Genomic DNA, 24,732 nt, shown 5'->3' on the forward strand with positions numbered 1-24,732 from the left:
TCGTGGGAGGGACACTCGACACGATGCGTCGATATCGATGTACTGGTCCAGGGCTAGGCCTGGGCCGGGTGAGAAGTGGCGGCGGCGGCGGCGGCGGCGGCCAGTCCCCTGCCGCGGTTCGCGGATCGGGTTTCTCCCAGCGGACGGCGCAGCGCAGGTCCTCTGCCAGCCCAGGGGCGCGCGCCGCCAGCAGGCTCGGTGCTACATTCCGGTTTAGCAGGCAGCAGGCGTAAGCTCTCGCGCCAGCAAGCTCTCACAATAATTGCGGGACGTCTATTACGTTCCCGTACGATGCACCGCGTTACCCGCCGTATCTGAGGTTCACACACGTCGCTCCTACAGCCGTATCGAGAAAAAATGCAACGCAAAATGGAGCCAACAGTGTCCAGAACAGCCCCTTAGAAGGCGACGCTTCAACTGTCCACTAAGAAACAAAGTAGACGACACGTCTATTTTTACCATGATGTAAAACCATTCATCTTAATTGTCTTAACTACCCTATATATTACCACAATTCGTACGTCGATTTACAATTTTTACTTATTTGTGTCATATTGATCTGGTAATTTTGAACCTATATTTCAGCCTCAGAGCCAAGTAATCTGTAGGGTGATGGCAATCTGTAGGTAAGAATCAGTAAGACTTTTACGTGATAATACCTGTAAATAACTCCTCATAGGCACACCAAAGTTCTTACTACGATGTAATTCTGCTGCACTGTAATAGCAATGTAGCAGATGCTTAAATCACATTTTTAGTACGTCGGCATGTGAGACCAAATAGCTGTATCTGATTCTTCCCATAGTTTCTCCTATAATATGCTCAGTACTGCACAGTGAGTGATTAGCTGATAAACTGAAGCTAATGAACCACCCAAATAACGTCATTATAATAAGTGACAAAGAAGTCGAAGCTTCAAAACGCGCCGGATCGAACCAAGAAAATAATTTCTGTGCCTGGCGATGACGTCTCAGTAACAAAGATATTACTATCCTAAAAGTTACAGTCAAGGAGAGCCCCTTTAGAAATGTCTGTTGTTGTTGTTGTCTTCAGTCCTGAGACTGGTTTGATGCAGCTGTCCACGCTACTCTATCCTGTGCAAGATTCTTCATCTCTGAGTAACTACTGCAACCTACATCCTTCTGAATCTGTTTAGTGTATTCATTTCTTGGTCTCCCTCTACAATTTTTACCCTCCACGCTGCTCTCCAATACTAAGTTGGTGATCCCTTGATGACTCAGAACATGTCCTACCAACCGATCCCTTCTTCTAGTCAAGCTGTGCCACAAACTCCCCTTCTCCTCAATTCTATTCAATACCTCCTCATTAGTTGTGTGATCCACCCATCTAATCTTCAGCATTCTTCTGTAGCACCACATTTCAAAAGCTTCTATTCTCTTCTTGTCCAAACTATTTACCGTCCATGTTTCAATTCCATACATGGCTACACTCCATACCAATACTTTCAGAAATAACTTCCTGACACTTCAATCTATACTCGATGTTAACAAATTTCTCTTCTTCAGAAACGCTTTCCTTGCCATTGCCAGTCTACATTTTATATCCTCTCTACTTCGACCATCATCAGTTATTTTGCTCCCCAAATAGCAAAACTCCTTTACTACTTTAAGTGTCTCATTTTCTAATCTAATTTCCGCAGCATCACCCGACTTAATTCGACTACATTCCATTATTCTCGTTTTGCTTTTGTTGATGTTCAACTTATACCCTCCTTTCAAGACACTGTCCATTCCATTCAACTGCTCTTCCAGGTCTTTGCTGTCTCTGACAGAATTACAATGTCATCGACAAACCTCAAAGTTTTTATTTCTTCTCCATGGGTTTTAATTCCAACTCCGAATTTTTCTTTCGTTTCCTATACTGCTTGCTCAATATACGTATTGAATAACATCGGGGGGAGGCTACAACCCTGTCTCACTCCCTTCCCAACCACTGTTTCCCTTTCATGCCCCTCGACTCTTATAACTGCCATCTGCTTTCTGTACAAATTGTAAATAGTCTTTCGCTCCCTGTATTTTACCCCTGCCACCTTCAGAATTTGAAAGAGAGTATTCCAGTCAACATTGTCGAAAGCTTTCTCTAAGTCTACAAATGCTAGAAACGTACGTTTGCCTTTCCTTAATCTAGCTTCTAAGATAAGTCGTAGGGTCAGTATTGCCTCACGTGTTCCAATATTTCTACGGAATCTAAATTGATCTTCCCCGAGGTCGGCTTCTACCAGTTTTTCCACTCGTCTGTAAATAATTCGCGTTAGTATTTTGCAGCTATGACTTCTGAAACTGATAGTCCGGTAATTTTCACATCTGCCAACACCTGCTTTCTTTGGGATTGGGATTATTATATTCTTCTTGAAGTCTGAGGCTGTTTTGCCTGTCTCTTACCTCTGGCTCACCAGATGGTAGAGTTTTGTCAGGACTGGCTCTCCCAAGGCCGTCAGTAGTTCTAATGGAATGTTGTCTACTCCCGGGGCTTTCTTTCGACTCAGGTCTTTCAGTGCTCTGTCGAACTCTTCACGCAGTATCATATCTCCCATTTCATCTTCATCCTCTTCCATTTCCATAATACTGTCCTCAAGTACATCGCCCTTGTATAGACAGATCCTCTATATACTCCTTCCACCTTCCTGCTTTCCCTTCTTTGCTTAGAACTGGGTTTCCATCTGAGCTCTTGATATTCATACAAGTGGTTCTCTTTTCTCCAAAGGTCTCTTTAATTTTCCTGTTGGCGGCATGTATCTTACCCCTCATTAGATAAGCCTCTACATCCTTACATTTGTCCTCTAACCTGCTTAGCCATTTTGCACCTCCTGTCGATCTCATTTTTGAGACGTTTGTATTCCTTTTTGCCTGCTTCACTTGCTGCGTTTTTGTATTTTCTCCTTTCATCAGTTAAATTCAGTATCTCTTCTGTTACCCAAGGATTTCTACTAGACCACGTTTTTTTACTTACTTGATCCTCTGCTGCCTTCACTATTTCATTCCTCAAAGCTACCCATTCTTCTTTTACTGTTCTTTCCCCCATTCCTGTCAATTGTTCCCTTACGCTCTCCCTGAAACTCTCCACAACCTCTGGTTTAGTCAGTTTATCCAGGTCCCATCTCCTTAAATTCCCATCTTTTTGCAGTTTCTTCAGTTTTCATCTACAGTTCATAACCAGTAGATTGTGGGCAGAGTCCACATCTGCCCCTGGAAATGTCTTACAATTTAAAACCTGGTTCCTAAATCTCTGTCTTATCATTATATAATCTATCTGATACCTTTCAGTAGCTCCAGGATTCTTCCAGGTATACAACCTTCTTTCATGATTCTTGAACCAAGTGTTAGCTATGATTAAGTTGTGCTCTGTGCAAAATTCTACCAGGCGGCTTCCTCTTTCATTTCTTAGCCCCAATCCAAGTTCATCTACTACGTTTCCTTCTCTTCCTTTTCCTACTGTCGAATTCCAGTCACCCATGACTATTAAATTTTCATCTCCCTTCACTACCTGAATAATTTCTTTTGTCTCTTCATACATTTCATCAACTTCTTCTTCATCTGCAGAGCTGGTTGGCATATAAACTTGTAGTACTGTAGTAGGTGTGGGCTTCGTATCTTTCTTGGCCACAATAATGCGTTCACTATGCTATTTGTAGTAGCTTACCCACACTCCTTTTTGTTTATTCATTATTAAACATACTCCTGCATTACCCCTATTTGATTTTGTATTTATAACCCTGTATTCACCTGACCAAAAGTCTTGTTCCACCTGCCACCGAACTTCACTAATTCCCACTATATCTAACTTTAACCTATCCATTTCCCTTTTTAAATTTTCTAACCTACCTGCCTGATTAAGGGATCTGACATTCTACGCTCCGATCCCTAGAATGCCAGTTTTCTTTCTCCTGATAACGATGTCCTCTTGAGTAGTCCCCGCCCGGAGATCCGAATGGGGGACTATTTTGCCTCCGGACTATTTTGCCTCCGGACTATTTTGCCTCCGGACTATTTTGCCTCCGGACTATTTTGCCTCCGGACTATTTTGCCTCCGGGCTATTTTGCCTCCGGGCTATTTTGCCTCCGGGCTATTTTGCCTCCGGGCTATTTTGCCGCCGGGCTATTTTGCCGCCGGGCTATTTTGCCGCCGGGCTATTTTGCCGCCGGGCTATTTTGCCCAAGAGGACGCCATCATCATTTAATCATACAGTAAAGCTGAATGTCCCCAGGAAAAATTATGGCTGTAGTTTCCCCTTGCTTTCAGCCATTCGCAGTACCAAAACAGCAAGGCTGTTTTGGTTAGTGTTAAACGGCCAGATCAGCCAATCATCCAGACTGTTGCCCCTGCAAATACTGAAAAGGCTGCTGCCCCTCTTCAGGAACCACACGTTTGTCTGGCCTCTCAACAGATACCCCTCTGTTGTGGTTGCAGCTACGGTACGGCTATCTGTATCGTTGAGGCACGCAAGCCTCCCCACCAACGGCAAGGTCCATGGTTCATGGGGGGGTTAGATACACCATGTGATTAAAATATCTGGACACACCCAAAATCATAATTTATCGTATTAGGTGTATTGTACTGCCAGGTACTCCATATCAGCGACCTCAGTAGTCATTAGACATCATGAGAGAGTAGAATGGGGCACTTTGCATAACTCACGGACTTCGAACGTGGTCAGGTGGATGGGTGTCACTTGTGTCATATGTCTGTACGTGAGATTTCCACACTCCCAAACATCCCTAGGTCCACTGTTTCCGATGTGATAGTGAAGCAGAAACGTGAAGGGACACGTATAGCACAAAAGCGTGGAAAAACGTTTTGTACAGTGACGAATCGCGGAACACAATGTGGCGATCCGATGGCAGGGTGTCGGTATGGCGAATATCCAGTGAAAGTCATCTGCCAGCGTGTGTAGTCCCAACAGTAAAGTTCGGAGGCTGTGGTGTTAAAATTTGGTCGTGTTTTTCATGGAGGGGGCTTGCACCCCTTGTTGTTTTGGGTGGCACTATCACAGCATAGGCCTACATTGATGTTTTAAGCACCTTCTTGCTTCCCACTGTGGCAGAGCAGTTAGGGGAAGGGATTGCAGCTTTCAACACGATTGAGCACATGTTCATAATGCACGGCCTGTGGAGGAGGGGTTACACGACAATAACATCCCTGTAATGGACTGGCCTGCACATAGTCCTGACCTGAATCCTATAGAACACTTTTGGGATGTTTGGAACGCAGACTTCGTGTCAGGCCTCACTGACCGACATCGATACCTCTCCTCAGTGCAGCACGCAGTGGAGAATGGGCTGCCATTCCCCAAGAAACATTTCAGTACCTGATTGAACGTACGCCTGCAAGAGAGGACGCTGTCATCAAAGCTAAGGGTGGGTCAACACCATATTGAATTCCAGCATTACCGATGGAGTGCGCCACGAACTTGTCATTTTCACTCAGGTGTCAGGATATTTTTGATCACATAGTGTATTACATATCACCATATACACTCAAGCGCTAAAGAAACTGGTATAGGCATGCATATACAGATACAGAGATACATAAACAGGCAGAATACGGCGCCGCAGTCGCCAACGCGTATATAAGACAAGTGTCTAGCGCAGTTGTTAGATCAGATACTGCTGCTACAGTGGCAGGTTAATGAAAGTTACGTGAGTTTGATCGTACTGTTATAGTCGGCGCACGAGCGCTGGGCGATGGCATCTCCGAGGTAGCCATGCAGTGGAGATTTTCCCGTACGGCCCTTGAACGAACGTTCCGTGAATATCAGGAATCCGGTAAAACATCAGATCTTCGACATGGCTGCGCTCGAAAAAGATCCTGCAAGAACTGGACCAACGACTGAACAGAATCGTTGAACGTGACTGATGTGCAACCCTTCCGCAAATTGTTGCAGATTTAAACTTTGGGCCATCGACAAGTGTCACCGTGCGAACCATTCAACGAAACATGATCGATATGGGCTTTCGGAGGCGAAGGCTCACTCGTCTACCCTCGATGACTGCACGACACAAAGCTTTACGCCTCGCCTGAGCCCGTCAACACCGACATTGCGCTGTTGATGACTGGAAACATATTGCCTGGTCTGATGAGTCTCGTTTCAGGTTGTATCGAGCAGATGGACGTGTACGGGTATGGAGCAACCTCGTGAATGCATGGACACTACATGTCAGCAGGGGACTGTTCAAGCTGGTGGAGGTCCGCAGCTCGTGCTCGGGCGGTAGCGTTCTCGCTTCCCGCGCCCTGGTTCTCGGGTTCGATTCCCGGCGGGGTCAGGGATTTTCTCTGCCTCGTGTTGACTGGGTGTTGTGTGATGTCCTTAGGTTAGTTAGGTTTAAATAGTTCTAAGTTCTAGGGGACTGATCACCATAGATGTTAAGTCCCATAATGCTCAGAGCCATTTGAACCATTTGATCCAAGCTGGTGGAGCCTCTGTAATGGTGTGGGGCGTGTGCAGTTGGAGTGATCTGGGACCGCTGAAAGTCTAGATACGACTCTGACAGGTAACACGTACGTAAGTATCCAGTCTGATCACCTGCATCCATTCATGTCCATTGTGCATTCCGACGTACTTGGGCAGTTCCAACAGGACAATGCGACACCCCACACATCCAGAATTTTTACAGAGTGAGTCCAGGAACACTTTTCTGAGTTTAAACACTTCCGCTGACCACCAAAATCCCCAGAAATGAACATTATTGAGGATATGTGGGGTGCCTTGCAACGTGCTGTTCAGAAAGATCTCCACCCCCTCGTACTCCTACAGGTTTATGGACAGCCCTGCAGGATGCATGGTGTCAATTCCTCCAGTCCTACTTCAGACATCAGTAAACTCTATGCCACGTCATGTTGCGGCACTTCTGCGTGCTCGCGGGGGCCCCACTCTATATTAGGCAGGTGTACCAGTCTCTTTGGCTCTTCAGTGTACAAAAGCAATGTCCCGACTGATTGGCTGACTGGTTGACTCACTCACTCACTCACTCACTCACTCACTCACTCCCTGAACCATCAGCGCCCAGCCCAAACTACTGAGAATAGAAAGTTGAAAGTTGCAGAGAGTGTTGATCTTACATTATAGGCTTCGTTTAAGAAGGGATTTTTCAATATTCCGTCCCTAATGGGGTGAAATAGGGAATGAAAAGCTTTTTAGAAAATGTGTTTCTATTAAGGCAATTTTGAAGTTAGAAATTCGAAAATTGGAATTGGTTTTTCGGTAAGAAATAAAAAAAATTACTTGCTTCAGCGTGTTACGAAATTCAACCACTTCAGGGGGTTAAGATAATGAGTGAAAGTTTATTTTGAAAACGGATCAGTATTAAACTACTACAAACATTTTAAAAGGTGCATCTGTGGAAACTGATATGTGACATCTCAGTTAGAAATACACATCTTTCAGTGTTTATGGAAAGTCAACCCGTAAGGGGAAAACAAGAGATGAAAATATTTACGAAAATATTTCTTTATATTAAAACACTTTTAAAGCGAAGTCTATGAGAACTGGTATTTTATTTCTAAAGAAATGTGTGTTAGGGGATGAGTTTCTATGGAAATGTCACCAAAAGAATTCAAAAGGCAGGATTAACGACGACCTGCGACTCCAGCTTGAAGTACATTCGCAAAAGTCCATGCTTCTGTGGCCTTCATGAACGTGAAAAGTTTAAAAGACGTTGCAATTTGTGAACAACATAACAATTCAATTGAAGACAAACAAAACAATCCAGGCATAGCATGCAGTCTACACGAGCGAAGCAGTGGGTGTTAACCTAGTTTATTTTTTATTACATATACTCAAAAAGAAAAAAAACAGGTATACAGAAACATGCGCGTATGTGAATGCAACGTTGTACCAAAATTTCAAGTCAGTCGACCGATTACTTTTCTAGTTTTTCGAACACAAACATACGCAGTTATTTCTGTTATCTGGGATTCGTTTACTGTAATATAAGACAAAGGTGAATAGCTGAATTCATCTATTTATAGTGGATACATTCTAAATGTTTTTATTAATTATCATGTATGCAGTGGAAAATTCAAATGTACAGGGCGATTTTAATTCAGTGTGTATTGGATATCAAACACGATATGTAGCTTTTCCGCTCTCGCGGTGAATTCGTTGTGCGGTGAAAATCGCGGAATGTCAGAGGTGAAGCGCAGCAGCAGCAGTCCAAAGCAGGCTGTCGATCGCCCCCACTTTGTTCCACTCCATTTCTCTCGTTACATGCCGCAGTGGGTTTGTTTTCCTCGAAGCGATATGTTTGTTATGGCACAGTGTGTTCCAGGTCAGCCGGAGTGTTGTTAATGATGAGGTGGACACTGATCACAGGTCATGCGCTCTCTCTCTCTCTCTCTCTCTCTCTCTCTCTCTCTCTCTCTCTCACTCACTCACACCTACACCTACACCTACCTCATAGGTTTGTTCCTGCCAGTCGCTGTTGCTCTTTTCCCTCTTATATAGCGTCACGGCAAATATAACGAGAAGTTGGCACGCCATTCGGACTCTGAAATTGAACAGTGTTATTGGCCTTGAGGTTCGGAAGTCTTTCTTTGCAATTATATAGACACGACATGCTGTTCTAGAATTCATAAGCCTCTTGGAAACAAAAAATGTACCGTGATTTTTCTATTGAGCAGCTTGTGTCAGCACTTACGGTCATAAAATATCATTCAGTAAAAAAAAAAAAAAAATCATCTTATAAAATTACTCTTTCCTACGGGGCCAGGATGTTCAGCAGAGACGCTGATCGATATGACATTGCAGTTTTTGCCGCGCTGTTCTTGTGGATTGCTCAGGCATTCACCTCTATAGTTCGCTCGGCAGTAAGACTTTGTTGCTCTGCAGTAGCGTTTTATGATGCATATACCTTGCTAAAATGGCAGACTGCAAGAAACAGACATTGGACGTGAGGGAAATGGCTACTGGTGAAAAGAATAAAAAACTGAAAGAGTTAAATACTCTCCAACGGATAAAAATAAATTATACATAAATGTGGATGGTTCTGGTGCAAAGGGTAAAGAAACCTTGTGCTACTTGATTTCTATTTGATAACACGTACTACCATATGGCAATATTGCTTCGGCATACCGCTGTCAAATCTCTAGGATTGACGAGCGGGGCGAAGCAGTAGTTAAAACGACATTGGTCTAGTGTCCCGGAGGAACTAGTTGATCCCGGCTACCACGATTCGATATCAATTCCGATTCCCACTTAATTATCAATGCCTGTAGCATAGCTTACTTCTAGGTTTAATCTTCTTGCCGAACGGGTTTAAGACGATAAGACACAGTCTATCATGATGAGACGTGATGTTTCTGTGTAATAGGTTTCATTAAAATGGATATGCAAATACTCAGACAAAACAAACTCAGTTGTCTCGCAACTGTCTTTCTTTGGAGTTACAGGTAAGCATCAACAGACTACTTGAAAATTTTAAAGTAGGCTTCGGGTATCTTCGTAGCTCAGTTAACTATAGTATTAGAGCTGAAAAGATGTTTACTATATCAGACAATAGCATGTACATAAGGAATATTATTATAGAGTAACATAAACAGTTAAGTTTCCAAAGAGCCAACAGTTAACATCTCCGTATCAAGTAACACTGAAATCGTCATTTCTGCAAATTTGATAAAGCTGTTTTCGTGAAACAGCTGCCAGATATGTATGTTTCGTCCAAGTAATTCCCTTTAATGTGGAGTTGTTTCTTTGACGCGTTGTTGAACAGCGCAGCTCTGCATTCCTTTTCTACTTGGTTTAAAAAGCCATTGCGCCTAACTGACTTTACCTAATTCCTCGATTCACTGGCGCCTTCTGGTGTAATTCTAAAAGACGATACTTCACTAGCCAAAGTGTTTAACACTAAGTTGTAAGTCATCCTTCCTCATGCATCGGTATTAATTGAAAGTGGAGATGATAAATGCCTTATTGTTCATTTATGTGACGTATGAAATTAGTGTGAAAACCAGTAATATTCCAACCGTTCAGCCAACGTGCTATGCGTTATTGCCACGATCGACTTCTGTTGGCCTTGCGCACTAGCGAGGCTGCTGGTTTGGATCGCTGCCTGCAGAGTACATTTCAGCTTTTATAAAACTGTAGGAAGTGCAGTTTCTCACCATCAAAATGCTAGTTGGAGGCTACTGATTGTGTTAAAGTTGTCCTGCAGAATATTCCGTCGTATAAGCGATGGTCGTCTTAAAAATACTTCGAGGCAACTTTGATACAGATGCATTGTGGATGGAAGGATAATAGAAGCTATGTTCTGTTGTGAAAGGCTGGGTACCTTCATTGATGTTGTGAGCTCAGTAGGCTGACAGTAGCACTCTAAAATCGATGAACTAGCAGATTTGAAAAAAGTATTGTTGTGAACTGGCGGCTGTCTCTGAGTCACCGTATAGTTGGATATCGTAGGTGTCCAAAATTGATGAAATTTACAAAAGATAACTGTTCGGTGATGGGTCATCATGGAGGATCCTCTGAGCATGGTCGGCACGCCTAATAAACGAAGTAGTGCAAGGAAGCCCAAAATATAAAAACCTCAGTGTAGTACGTGGGAGAAGGAGGTGGATTTGGCGTGGGTAGTTCAAGGGGTGGCCGGATGCCTTTCCTGTTGTCAACATATTACCTACCGAGAAGGAATTCGTGTACCCCAACTGTCTGCGTGTGGTGTTACTCACGTGAGAGAGAGTAAAGTTTTCGAAATGTTTGAGAATCGTGTAACTGAGGCGGGTTTGGGTGGCAACTCTGTATTCACCTAGTGGGATGCGGGAAATAGCCTATAAACCGCATCTAAGATGGGCAGCATCGAGCATCCCGACCCTCGTCGTTTATCCACCTGGATGGTCGATCCGGTTCTGGCGCAGCTCCCCGTCCCGTAAGCGGCCTCTCCGGACGGGTCGGAGGATGCAATGCGTGAAGGCGCCCAGGTGTTTGTCGTGGTGAGTGAGAGTGGCTCTTGAGAATCATGTTATCGTGCAGTACGTACGCAAATGGGTGTGTGCTCCTCTGTGAATTTTATAGGAAAGTGTTTTACTCCATTTGGCAATGAATCAGCGGATCCTAATCTGTGTCAACATGTGCATCATTGTAGACGAAATTGCCTCGGAATTCACTTTGAGTCGTCGACTATAGGAAAGTGCGCAACTGACTGGCAAACGATGGCTAGTGGGCGTGAAAGAGACTATTTTCTCTATCTGTTATTGGGAGGAGGCAAGTTGTTCGTGCACTGTTTCGAACCAGAGAGTAAGAGGCAACAGTTAAAGGGGAAGCGCCCGTCATCTTCGTGTTTGCAAGGCAGTTAAGTGTCATGATGAAGCCGCTGGAGCCTTCAATCACAAGACTGCATTTTATTTCCAAAATCAGCGATTCTGTTAGTAGAGAAAGGCAGTAGTGCAATGAAGCCCAAAGTATAAAAATCTCAGCGTAGTACGTGGGATAAGAAGGTGTAAATGGAACGGCACTAACTTAGGACTCACAGCTGGCGTTCAGACTACAGGTGGCGCAGTAGTCGTACTATGTTAGCCGTATTAAGTTCACACTCAAGGCTCTAAATGCTATCTGTGTCTTGTTAATCAAGAATGAAATTTGTTGATGCTTTCTAGAAAAAACAGTTGAAAAGAAAATCATATTTCTTGTTAATGGTATATCGAAGTAATTATTATGGGATTTAAATCATCTGTTTCGAAAAGTATTCCAGCCTACCTAAATAAAATGTTGCATTGTCTCTAACGACTGAGACATCGACAGTAGCTTAAACGCTAACCTCCGTTGGTATGAAATAGATGAGGTGATTTTATCCTGTTACTTTTCTTCGTACCACAATACACTTTTCAAGTAGTGAAGTCCCCGCCCTCTTCCTTTCTGCATCCTATAAGCCTGAGCATTCATTTCACGAAATTGTACTTCAATACATACAGTACTTGAAAATTTACGTCCATTACCGCGAAACTTAAAAAAGTTATCGTTAAGGTGACATCTAACTGTGTCTAAACCATAAATACAACAGTGAAAAATGAACATTTTACTTTTTTCGACAGAAGTACACTGAGAAATTTCATCATTCTCCACGCCACTAATTTGTTACAAATGAAACAAAATTAACTTTCCATTTGTTTTAAACAGTGTAAATAATACACTACTGGCCATTAAAATTGCTACACCAAGAAGAAATTCATTGGACAGATATATTATACTAGAACTGACATGTGATTACATTTTCACGCAGTTTGGGTGCTTAGATCCTGAGAAATCAGTACCCAGAACAACTACCTCTGGCCGTAATAACGGCCTTGATACGCCTGGGCATTGAGTCAAACAGAGCTTGGATGGCGTGTACAGGCACAGCTGCCCATGCAGCTTCAACACGATACCACAGTTCATCAAGAGTAATGACTGGCGTATTGTGACGAGCCAGTTGCTCGGCCACCATTGACCAGACATTTTCAGTTGGTGCGGAGATTTGGAGAATGTGCTGGCCAGGGCAGCAGTCGAACGTTTTCTGTACCCAGAAAGGTCCTTACAGGACCTGCAACATGCGGTCGTGTATTATCCTGCTGAAATTTAGGGATTCTCAGGGATATAATGAAGGTTAGAGCCACGGGTCTAACACACATGAAATGTAACGTCCACTGTTCAAAGTACCGTCAATGCGAACAAGGGGTTCAAATGGCTCTGAGCACTATGGGACTCAACTGCTGTGATCGTAAGTCCCCTAGAACTTAGAACTACTTAAACCTAACTAACCTAAGGACATCACACACATCCATGCCCGAGGCAGGATTCGAACCTGCGACCGTAGCGGTCGTGCGGTTCCAGACTGTAGCGCCTTTAACCGCTCGGCCACTCCGGCCGGCGCGAACAAGAGATGACAGAGATGTGTAACCAATGGCACCCCATACCATCACTCCGGGTGATACGCCAGTATGGCGATGACGAATACGCGCTTCCAATGTGCGTTCACCGCGATGTCGCCAAACACAGATGCGACCATCACGATGCTATAAACAGAACCTGGATTCATCCGAAAAATGACGTTTTGCCATTCATGCACCCAGGTTCGTCGTTGAGTACACCATCGCAGGCGTTCCTGTCTGTGATGCACCGTCAAGGGTAACCGCAGCCATGGTCTCAGAGCTGATAGTCCCTGCTGCTGCAAACGTCGTCGAACTGTTCGTGCAGATGGTCGTTGTGTTGCGAACGTCCCCATCTGTTGACTCAGGGATCGAGATGTGGCTGCACGATCCGTTACTGCCATGCGGATAAGATGCCTGTCATCTCGACTGCTAGTGATACGAGGCCGTTGGGATCCAGCACGGCGTTCCATATTACCCTCCTGAACCCACCGATTTCATATTGTGCTAACAGTCTTTGGATCTCGACTAACGCGAGCAGCAGTGTCGCGATACGATAAGCCGCAATCGCAATAGGCTACAATTCGACATTTATCGAAGTCGGAAACGTGATGGTACGCATTTCTCCTCCTTACTCGTGGCATCGCAACAGCGTTTCACCAGGCAACGCCGGTCAACTGCTGTTTGTGTAGGAGAAATCTTTCCTCATATCAGCACGGTGTAGATGTCGCCACCGGCGCCAACCCTTGTGTGAATGCTCTGAGAAGCTAATGATTTGCATATCACAGCATCTTCTTCTGTCGGTTAAATTTCGCCTCTGTAGCACGTCATCTTCGTGGTGTAACAATTTTAATGGCCAGTAGTGTATCCATAGAAATAACGCAGGGCTGTGTAGGGCCGTATCTGTACAACAGACTACAAACTAAGACATGGTTACAAAATTATTGTAAAATTTCTGCCAGTTCTCGCACTATACGTTACATTTCTAAGCATGTTGCAGTATGATGAGACTTGACTCTACAGTTCTGTTGATTTACTCATGCTCCCGACTGCTATAATAGTGTGTATGACACTTAGCTGGTAGTGATCATTGACTTACATCAATGAGGAAAGCTGAAAATTTGGCCGGACTGGGATTCGAAACCGGTCCTCCTGGTCATCAGTAGATGCTCTGACTGCTAAGCCATACAGACACAGTGGTCATCGCAACTGCACGGACTATCCTAGCACGCCTCCCGTCAGACCCAAATTTTGAACTTACCCACACACTACCGGTAGTGATGTTGCGTCCCTGCCCATTATCTTCATTCCTCGCGGCCTTCCGCCGATTCCCCTAAGAGTTCGAGAATGGTGTGTACATAAGGATGTGTGTCGAAAAGTTGAGAATTTGTGTCTGACGGGAGGCGTGCTAATCACTGTGTCTGTCTGGCTTAGCAGTCGGAGCATCTACTGATGACCAGGAGAACCGGTTTCGAATCACAGTCCGGCCAAATTTTCAGCTTTCCTCATTGATGTAAATGAGTGTCCGCCAGATGGTAAACGTCATAAGTTCCTTTGTGCCTTGTTTGATAATGGCTGCAGGTTCGAAATTGTGTCTGTTCTTTCGGATATGTCCGAAAGAAATGACACGACATACGTTACAAATGCGTACAAGTTGTATTAGTATGTTTTTTTGTACAGTTGGGTAATGGCGTGATGTTTGTGTTGCAGACCTGAAGCGGGAAGCGACCATCTGCCACATGCTGAAACACCCGCACATCGTGGAGCTGCTGGAGACGTACAGCTCCGAGGGCATGCTCTACATGGTCTTCGAGTAGTAAGTACACAGCCTCACAAAGTTCGCCCTCTTTGGTGGCAGGCGGTGACAGAGCTAGTCGGTAGGCACACCCCTCACCAAAGCAGATTGCATTAGCTTGTCTAATACCGTTAACAAAAAAAAATTGATCGTTACCACACTCTGCCAGAGGGAGAAGTCCTCTACAGCACAAACGCAAATGAAACGCAACGCGTAACATTCCCATTTACATTGAGATTAACGTTGGGCTTATCAATGTTCTAGAGTTAGTCCAGGAAGATACAAATATTATACGCTCTCACTACCTATACTTACACGTCATAGAAACTAAATAGAAAAAGTTCCGTCAGTGTTCTGTATCTGATGGTCAACATCCGGACTCAACGTGGGTAGGGTATCAAGATCAACACCTGATTAGGTGGCGTTTTGTTTCTCTAATTGTTCTCAACCAGAGACACCCTCTTCTGGCTCTGTATTGAGTGTTAGATGCCCTCCTCTTCATTTGACGAAACGCACCGCTCCGTTATTATGGTGAGCTGTTAATTTGCCTCTGGAGATACAAACGATGATGATGATGATGATGATGATGATGGGTGCTACGTCACGTCAGTGGTAATAAATTATTATTATTGTTACTATTATTATTATTATTATTTCTTTCTTGTCTCAGACGTTATGTCTGGTTAAAAATGGAAGGTGACGCGGACCTTGATCAAGCGTGACTTCCTTTTAACTGTACGGTATATGTTACATTGCATTTAGGAACTTTCGGGTAATTGAACATGTATCAATAATTACAGATTTCTGTAGTTGTATATATACATTTGGATGTAGCTGTATTGCATTGATGTACTGGTGGTAATTGTGTGGTATGACTCCTGTAGTTGATAGTATAATTGGTATAATGTCAACTTTATCCTGATGCCACATGTCCTTGACTTCCTCAGCCAGTTGGATGTATTTTTCAATTTTTTCTCCTGTTTTCTTCTGTATATTTGTTGTATTGGGTATGGATATTTCAATTAGTTGTGTTAATTTCTTCTTTTTATTGGTGAGTATGATGTCAGGTTTGTTATGTGGTGGTGTTTTATCTGTTATAATGGTTCTGTTCCAGTATAATTTGTATTCGTCGTTCTCCAGTACATTCTGTGGTGCATACTTGTATGTGGGAACGTGTTGTTTTATAAGTTTATGTTGTAAGGCAAGCTGTTGATGTATTATTTTTGCTACATTGTCATGTCTTCTGGGGTATTCTGTATTTGCTAGTATTGTACATCCGCTTGTGATGTGATCTACTGTTTCTATTTGTTGTTTGCAAAGTCTGCATGTATCTGTTGTGGTATTGGGATCTTTAATAATATACTTGCTGTAATATCTGGTGTTTATTGTTTGATCCTGTATTGCAATCATGAATCCTTCCATCTCACTTTATATATTGCCTTTTTGTAGCCATGTGTTGGATGCGTCTTGATCGATGTGTGGCTGTGTTAGATGATACGGGTGCATGCCATGTAGTGTTTTCTTTTTCCAATTTACTTTCTTCGTCTCTGTTGATGTTATGTGATCTAAAGGGTTCTAAAAGTGGTCATGAAATTGCATTGGTGTAGCTGATGTATTTATATGAGTGACTGCTTTGTGTGTTTTGCTAGTTTCTGCTCGTTCTATAAATAATTTTCTTAAATTGTCTACCTGTCCAAAATGTAGGTTTTTTATGCCAATAAATCCCCTTCCTCCTTCCTTTCTGCTTAATGTGAATCTTTCAGTTGCTGAATGTATGTGATGTATTCTATATTTGTGGCATTGTGATCGTGTAAGTGTATTGAGTGCTTCTAGGTCTGTGTTACTCCATTTCACTACTCCAAATGAGTAGGTCAATATTGGTATAGAATTAGTATTTATAGCTTTTGTCTTGTTTCTTGCTGTCAATTCTGTTTTCAGTATTTTGTTAGTCTTTGTCTATATTTTTCTTTTAGTTCTTCTTTAATATTTGTATTGTCTATTCCTATTTTTTGTCTGTATCCTAGATATTTATAGGCATCTGTTTTTTCCATCACTTCTATGCAGTCGCTGTGGTTATCCAATATGTAATCTTCTTGTTTAGTGTGTTCTCTCTTGACTATGCAATTTTTCTTACATTTGTCTGTTGCAAAAGCCATATTTATATCATTGCTGAATACTTCTGTTATCTTTAGTAATTGGTTGAGTTGTTGATTTGTTGCTGCCAGTAGTTTTAGATCATCCATGTATAGCAAATGTGTGATTTTGTGTGGGTATGTTCCAGTAATACTGTATCCATAATTTGTATTATTTAGCATGTTGGATAGTGGGTTCAGAGCAAGGCAGAACCAGAAAAGACTTAATGAGTCTCCTTGATATATTCCACGCTTAATCTGTATTGGCTGTGATGTGATATTATTTGAATTTGTTTGGATATTAAGTGTGGTTTTCCAATTTTTCAATACTATGTTTAGGAACTGTATCAATTTAGGATCTACTTTGTATATTTCCAATATTTGTAGTAACCGTGAGTGGGGTACACTATCAAAAGCTTTTTGGTAACCAATGTATGCGTGGTGTAGCGACCTTTGTTTAGTTTTAGCTTGACATGTCATCTCTGCATCTATTATCAGTTGCTCTTTACATCCTCATGCTCCTTTGCAACAGCCTTTTTGTTCTTCATTTATAATTTTGTTCTGTGTTGTATGTGTCATCAATTTCTGTGTAATGACTGAAGTTAATATTTTGTATATTGTTGGTAGGCATGTTATGGGGTGATATTTAGCTGGGTTTGCTGTGTCTGCTTGATCTTTAGGTTTCAGATAAGTTATTCCATGTGTAAGTGTATCAGGGAATGTGTATGGGTCTGCAATGTAACTGTTAAATAATTTAGTTAGATGTGAATGTGTTGAGGTGAATTTCTTTAGTCAGAAATTTGCTATTTTATCTTTTCCAGGGGCATCCAATTGTAAGTAGAATTAATTGCTTGGGTGACTTCATGTTGCAAAATTATCACTTCAGGCATTTGTGGTATCATCTTGTATGTATCCGTTTCTGCTTGTATCCACCGTGCATGCCTGTTATGTTGTACTGGGTTTGACCATATGTTGCTCCAGAAGTGTTCCATGTCTCTTATGTTTGGTGGATTGTCTATTTTAATGTGTGTGTTATCTATTGTCTGGTAAAATTTCTTTTGGTTTGTGTTGAATGTTTGGTTTTGTTTCCTTCTATTTTCACTTTTTTTTGTATCTTCTAAGTTGTTTGGCCAATGCATGTAATTTCTGCTTCTTTTCATCTAATTTCTCTATCGCTTCTTGTTGTGAGATTTTACCTAACCTTTTTCGTTTTTTGTCTGATATTTCATTTCTTATAAATTGTGTTAGCTGTCCGATGTCTTTTCTCAGTTTTTCTATTCTGATCTGTGGCCTGTGTTGCCATGCTGGTTTTGTGGGTTTCTTCTGTGTGTTGGTTGGTTCTGATCGCTGCCTAGTGTGTATATTTAGTGTAGTGAGTGCTCCTATATAAACCAGTAGTTGTAACTCTTCTATAGTTGTGTTTTCATTTATTTTGTTGTGTATGATTGTGTTGATAGTTGTTATTGTTGTTTCGACTTGTGGGTTATTTGACGGTCTATGCAAGAATGGTCAAATGTCTGTATTTGTGTCTTTGTATTCTATATATGTCAGCTGAAATTTTTCTTCTATATCTAACATGTGTGTCACTTCGTGATCTATTTGTGCTTGTTCTGGTGGCTGTCTTAAGATTTCATTTTCCTCTGATTGTTTAATTGATGCGTGTTGTTCTTTGTTTGTTTGCTCTGGGATGATTGAGTACATTACTGTATTTTTTTCTTCTTCTGATTTCACATTTTTTGTTACAGTATTTGTCGTACTTGTTGTTTGATGTTTTCTAATTCTGACTGGGGTATCCTGTTATTTTTGGTTATTACACGGATCTGATCAGCTAGTCGTTGTTCTGTTAAAAATTTTAATTCTGGGTATCTGGTAATAAATGTTGTGTATACTTGTGATCTGTATCCAGTTGTGTTGGTTCCTAGGTTTGTTGCTTGGTAATAACAGAACATGAGGTGTCGATTAACTTCATCTGACCATCTCATCCTCTGTCTTTGTTTCCCTTCTAGGGTGGTTGCAGGAAGCATATCCTGCAAAACACCTCTATTTGGATTTGAATCATTTTCCAGTTGGCTAGCAGTGTGGTTAACATTGTGGGCGGGCATAGGGTTCAAGCATCGTCCCCGACCATGACGGCGCTTGTCCGAGGCTTCTTTAGTTCCGTCCTGAACCAACTAATCACACTAAAAGGAGGGTTGGCCCTATTAGTGGTTTGTTCTTTTCGTCGCCTTTTACGACTGGCAGAACATACCGGGGGCCTATTCTTTTCCCGGGACTCGACGGGAATTATTATTATTATTATTATTATTATTATTATTATTATTAAGTCCCTCACAGTGTAGTAGAAACTTAAGTTGAATGAAACAACATACTTACTATTACCAGTCACTGGTTACTTGTATCCACAACGCGTTCCAAATGTTTAAACCTCCATCAGGTGGACTTACATGTGTTGATACAGCATGGGTGTGTGTTTTGTTATGATATGCGGTAACCTGTGGCACTGTGTAGTGGAGAAACAGAACAGGGCTCTTTGCAGATTTTCGACTAAAAACTGAACATAAACGTAAATGTGAAAATAAAACAACTAAAATAGAATACTTCCAATGGTCACAGACGCCTTTCTCTGTCGTAATACATCACATATAAACTGTCACACTTCATAAAAAAAAAATTGTATTTGGAGACTAATACGTCCAAAGAACATATTATAGCAAATACAGGAACACTGTTTCAAAGTACAAAGACCATTTAGCAAAACTCGACATTATTTCAGAGTTGTCTTAAAGCACTGTGGAGATCTTTGGTTGAGTTGATGAATACACATGTCAAAGTAAGTATTTCAAATTGTGTACAGATCCTTTTCTATCAATATTATATAATTTTCGTATGTGCGTGTTTTATTTGATATTTTTCATGTGAACAATTGACTTGCCCAAATCGCGAAAAACTCAATAGGTCCAGCAAAGTGGAACCAAAAGTTTGTACCAAATGTCAGCCTGATACTACATGTAACGGTTGATATTATTAGAATATACCTACCTGCATATCTTTAATTCAGTATCAGTGTATTACTTAAACATTTGCTTAGTTGTAACATACAACAAGTGTAACAATTTTCACAGCTGTATCATATCCAAAACTTGCCTCTCCTTGACGCGCTCGTTTTATTCACTGTCTCTCTGAATGTCAGCCAAAATTGTTATTAACGTAAAATTTTGCCATTGTTGGCAACATAATTATTGCAATGTGTTCGGCATGTCACCTGATAAACTAAACGAATATTGAATTTAAGCTTTCGTGGATCTGACAGAAAAGGAATTTTATGCCACTTCTGATATTTCTCCAACATACGTGTTCATCAACTCAACCAAGGATCCCCACAATGCTTTAAGACTTAATCTCTAAAATAATTTTGGTATTTTGATATGTTTTTTGTACTTTGAAACAGTGTTTTTTTTTCTCTCTATATGTTCTCTGCCCCTAGCAGTTTGAAGACACAGTCTTCATTTACAAAGTGTGACAGTTTGTGTGTGATGTAGTGTATAATGGCAGAGAAAGCAGCAAGAGAAGTGCTCTTTTTTAGCTGTTTTATTTTTACATTTACATTTACTTTTTAGTCAAGACCTTCGAAGAGCCAACATCCGAAAAAGGGTCTTGTTTCGCCACAAGACAGTGCCACAGTTAACCCTAAGGTCGTCACACAACAAAAACGTGTCTTATTAACAAATACTCCTATAAATCCACCTGATGAAGCTTTAAACCTTGGGAACACACTGTGGATGTTAGTATGTAGTGACTGCTAACAGTAAACTTGATGTATCTTCAGATACCAATAAAATTCAAGATGAAGCCTAACTTAAAATCAAGCATTTGAAGGAAGTTGAATATTACGAAGAACTGATTGTTTCGTTTATGTAACAGCATTACCGTTGACGCTTACTGAATTTCTGAATTTCGTTCTCACTTGTGTGACTGGATTATAGAAAACGGGAAAAACAGACTCCAAATACTAATACTGCAGTGAGTTTTGAACTGACTTAAATGACGAGAGAGACACTTGTAAGTCAGCGACACACTGGGGCTTGGAGGGCTCTCGTATTTCTATAGTGGTGACCAAGGCGTATGGTTCGCAACGTTTAAGTTAACCACAGCTATAACTTCGATGTAGAACGACATTTGTACAGACAAAAAAATGAGTCTCAATTATGTGTGTTCTTTACTATCGTGAACGGAACTGTACTCCCTCTAGAGCGACGGGTAGTTCACCTTTCAACTCTGATTTTTTTTTTTTTTTTTTTTTTTTTTTTTTTGTGCTATCAAGTGTAGATCCACTGTCTTAGCACAACAAGAATTATGCAGTAAGAAGTCGAAGGTTATCGACGTCAACACGCTTAGCAGTTCCCAATACTGGGAATGCCCTTCATCTTCTGTTAGCGGTTTATTCGCTTGCAGTGGGCCTGTGAATATGAACAGCGACATTTTCACTGGCATCAGATAGTCTTCTACAGCTTATTGTGCCTTGCCTTGTGCAGTGATCGTCGTTACATACATTCCCGCACACTTTCCGGTGACTGAAAGTCGCCTTGTAACAGGAAGAGCGTACCAACTGCAGACGCGCGCAAAAGATTTCAGACTAGTTGGTATTTACATAGTGCTAGTTGGGCACTATATATCTGGTTAGATACAGAGTGGGATCATATCGAAAATTTCATTTGCAAATCTACGGTGAAATGCAAACTGGTGGAAATATTTAATCTTCATGTTGCTGTTCATGCTGGTATATTGTTACCAAAATAAAAAAAACTGAACAGCGAAGAACGCAGTAATGCTGCTGTTTCCGATAACTGAGCCACAAACAGTAAGAACTGTAAACGTAGCAACCACAAACTACAATCTGATTGCAGTCCAGGAAGCTAACACACACAAGGCCATTTCTCAGAACCTCTGTAGAAAGCGACTGTGTTAGTTTCTGAAATAAGTTGTGAAAAATATAATCATCAAACTGGCAGGATAACCGGAAAGATGCCACGCCACCAACGAGCTACAGATTTGTCGCGTGACTGGAATCGGGTCTGAAAAGATGTTGGGAGCTGATTCCTGAATGCTGCTAATACTGTCAGCAGTAAAATAAGACAAGAGTGTTTTTATTTGGTTAATTCTACAGGATATAACTAAATTCTCTTCTATAGCTGGAGAAATTGTAGTGGGGTTAAGTTTAGCATAGGATCTCATGTTCCGAAACATCGTTTTCCCTCTTCACGAAAAACACAACAGCAGATGTTGCTCATTGACTCCTGCCGCTTGATGTCTAGTTCACTTACAAGTAGGGTCTGTAGTGATACGACCACCGATCCCTGGTGTCCCAGCATCCGCCGCAGCCATAACCCGCGCCAGTAGGTAGCTCTTCCTCATATGCCAAAGGCACCTAGTGCATGAAGAATTTCATGTGACCTCTTAGGTAGCAGTGCAGCAAGGAGAACCGGGAGAACATGCAGGCCAGGGAATCGTGCCACCATGACCTATCTACTGTTGCCCAAATCTTTGGTCCAGGTGATACTGGACCGCACGTGAAAAATGAGGTGGTGCAGCACCCTGGTGGAACCACATGTTTTGACACACTTGCGATGAAAAATCTTCAAAGTCCCTATGCAGCATGCTTCGAGGAATCGCAAGTATGCGGCATCCGTGGGTTGTGGTGGAAGAAGATAGGGCCCATTGACAATCCATCCAGGAACTCGTCGATATGTCCAAATTGTATTTCTCCTGAAACCATTGGGGCCGCGCATCATGCCGGTTTTCATCAGCCCGCACATGACTGCTGTGGTGAAATTTGCTTCACCCGTGAAAAGGATGCACCGTGGGAAGTCGTGCTCGTCCACACAACGGTGCAAAAACCGTCTGCAGAAGTAGGCTCCCGACACAAAATATCGTGGTTGCCTGCTGCTCATGCAGAACACGCAACCAACCGTCAGTCTACTTGCTACGTTTCCTGTACTCGTCGTCGCGTCCTCTTCCACTGCGTCAAGTTCAGACGCTTCAGACTAAGGTGTGCAGCCGTGGAGCACCACTGTCGCCATGCAGGTGGTGAATGTGCCTGTCCCATAGGCCCGCTGGTACACCGTAGCAAAGGAAAAGTGCGGTGATGTCTGGCGGTGTGGAAGACGCTCCGCACACAACTGACGAGTAGCCCTCCCATTGCACAAGTCTTCGCCGTACAGTAACATCACGTCGGCGTATTCCGAAACTTGTAATTCACCGTGGTCAACAGCAACACACTAAAAATGAAATGAACGTACAGCTTTCATCTGTAATGTAGTGTATGGTTACAACGGAACAGCAGTATAAACAAAGACCACAAGCGCAACAGCAGGTACAAACCTCTCTAGGCAGATCAAATACTCATCTGAATGACAGGTAAACAAATCTGTAGTAGGTGTGGGACATCAGATGATCAATGAATTACGTACGTAATAGCCTAGTCAGTGGAGCCGAAAATGCAGGAGATCAGTGTGTGGTATTTTGCGTGTAGCGGAAAAATGGTATCTTCTCTGTCGTGAGTTTCTATGCTAATCTTAACCGTCTAAGTCCCCACTAAAGCCCTTAACGTCAGTAAGGGGAATTTAGTTAATACTGTGTATTCGCTAGTATTTGGAGCGTATGAAATAGTTGGACGACAATCTTAGTAGGAAATTCGCTTCTGGCCGCGTTGGTAGTTGCCAGTGCCTTATGTATCAGTTACTGATGCGCAAATATAATGCTAATGACCACTGATGACTTTCTATTAACAGAAACTAAGCCCTTACTACACACTATGCAGGCTCGACACATCAGGATGACGCCCTGCTCCATTTTCCCCAGATAGTCCGTGAGGTTTTCTTTTACAATAGACATGCCTTTACGCATTTCTGCTTCGAATTAAATATCGCCAGCGTGCCAAGCTAGTAGTAACCAACTGACAAAGGCCATCTATACTAAACAACCGATAAAAAAAAATTATCAGGATGACTGTCTTTGTCCCAGGAAGAAAACAAAGGACAGTGGCTCGCCGAGCATAAACTTACGTAGCTGCAGATTAAAGCTCTAACAATCATTAATTTTCTAAACGCTAAGCCTGCCTCCTTTTCGGAAATCTGTGAGCATAGTTATTTACATTTCCTGATGCTTGCTATTTTGATAAACCCTTCCATTTTTTCATCCTGACGTCGAAATTTTTATGAAACGTTGTAGCAAGTCGTTTTTATCGATTAAGTCAGGCAACACATCATGTACTTGCTGCCTGTGATGGGTTTACAGCACAGGAACACTGCACATGAAAGTGTCCTATTCTGGAACCAGTTTTCCATCCAAGTTGCAAGCATTGTTCTAAATGTATTTATTGAGTTTTCCCTATCAACTATGCAGAGATGCGTGAGACATGCATGCAGTCAAGCATCCCTTTGCAACAGATAACAAGGATTCCTCTTGATGACCGGTTTCTCCAGTTATTGATTGAATCGTTAGAGCCGCCATTGTTCCTGCAAGCCACCTGTTACACAATTTAAATTACCATGATTTCTAACATTTATTTTTCCTCTTATGTGTGACGAAGTGGCACCCAATGGAAAGACGAAGAGTCGAACGTCCCATCGACGATAATGCAATAGAGGCGGGGCACAAACTTGCATTCGAGCAGTATGAGATAGGAAGTCGGCTATGTCCTTCTCAACCGAACCATTCAGCCGCTAGGAAACTAAGGAATGGATGGTCTATCGGGGTTTTGTGCCTTGGTTCTCCCAACAAATCTGAGTCCAATGTGGTAGCCACTGCGTCGTCTCGCGACAATGTCTTACCGGAAGACCATTTCAGAGTAAATGACACGAAGAAAGGACTGAACTCGCTTCATTTATAGAGATAACGACTGAAAAGTAGTTACTGAAGTAGAAGAAGACAGACGAAGATGAAGCAGATGAAGACAAT

The 24,732-nt window shown here is 42.2% G+C and overlaps 1 protein-coding gene across 1 annotated transcript in view; it reads left to right on the plus strand.

The window, feature by feature from the left end:
* Positions 1 to 24,732, plus strand: part of LOC124769265 (peripheral plasma membrane protein CASK-like) — a 698,413-nt gene that overhangs the window by 80,006 nt on the left and 593,675 nt on the right. The window contains exon 2 of the mRNA XM_047249162.1: positions 14,560 to 14,665. Within this exon, the coding sequence (XP_047105118.1) occupies positions 14,560 to 14,665 (106 nt within the window). The remainder of the gene's footprint in view (positions 1 to 14,559; positions 14,666 to 24,732) is intronic.

This window comes from Schistocerca piceifrons, chromosome 1, assembly GCF_021461385.2.
Source record: "Schistocerca piceifrons isolate TAMUIC-IGC-003096 chromosome 1, iqSchPice1.1, whole genome shotgun sequence".
Classification (NCBI taxonomy): domain Eukaryota; kingdom Metazoa; phylum Arthropoda; class Insecta; order Orthoptera; family Acrididae; genus Schistocerca; species Schistocerca piceifrons.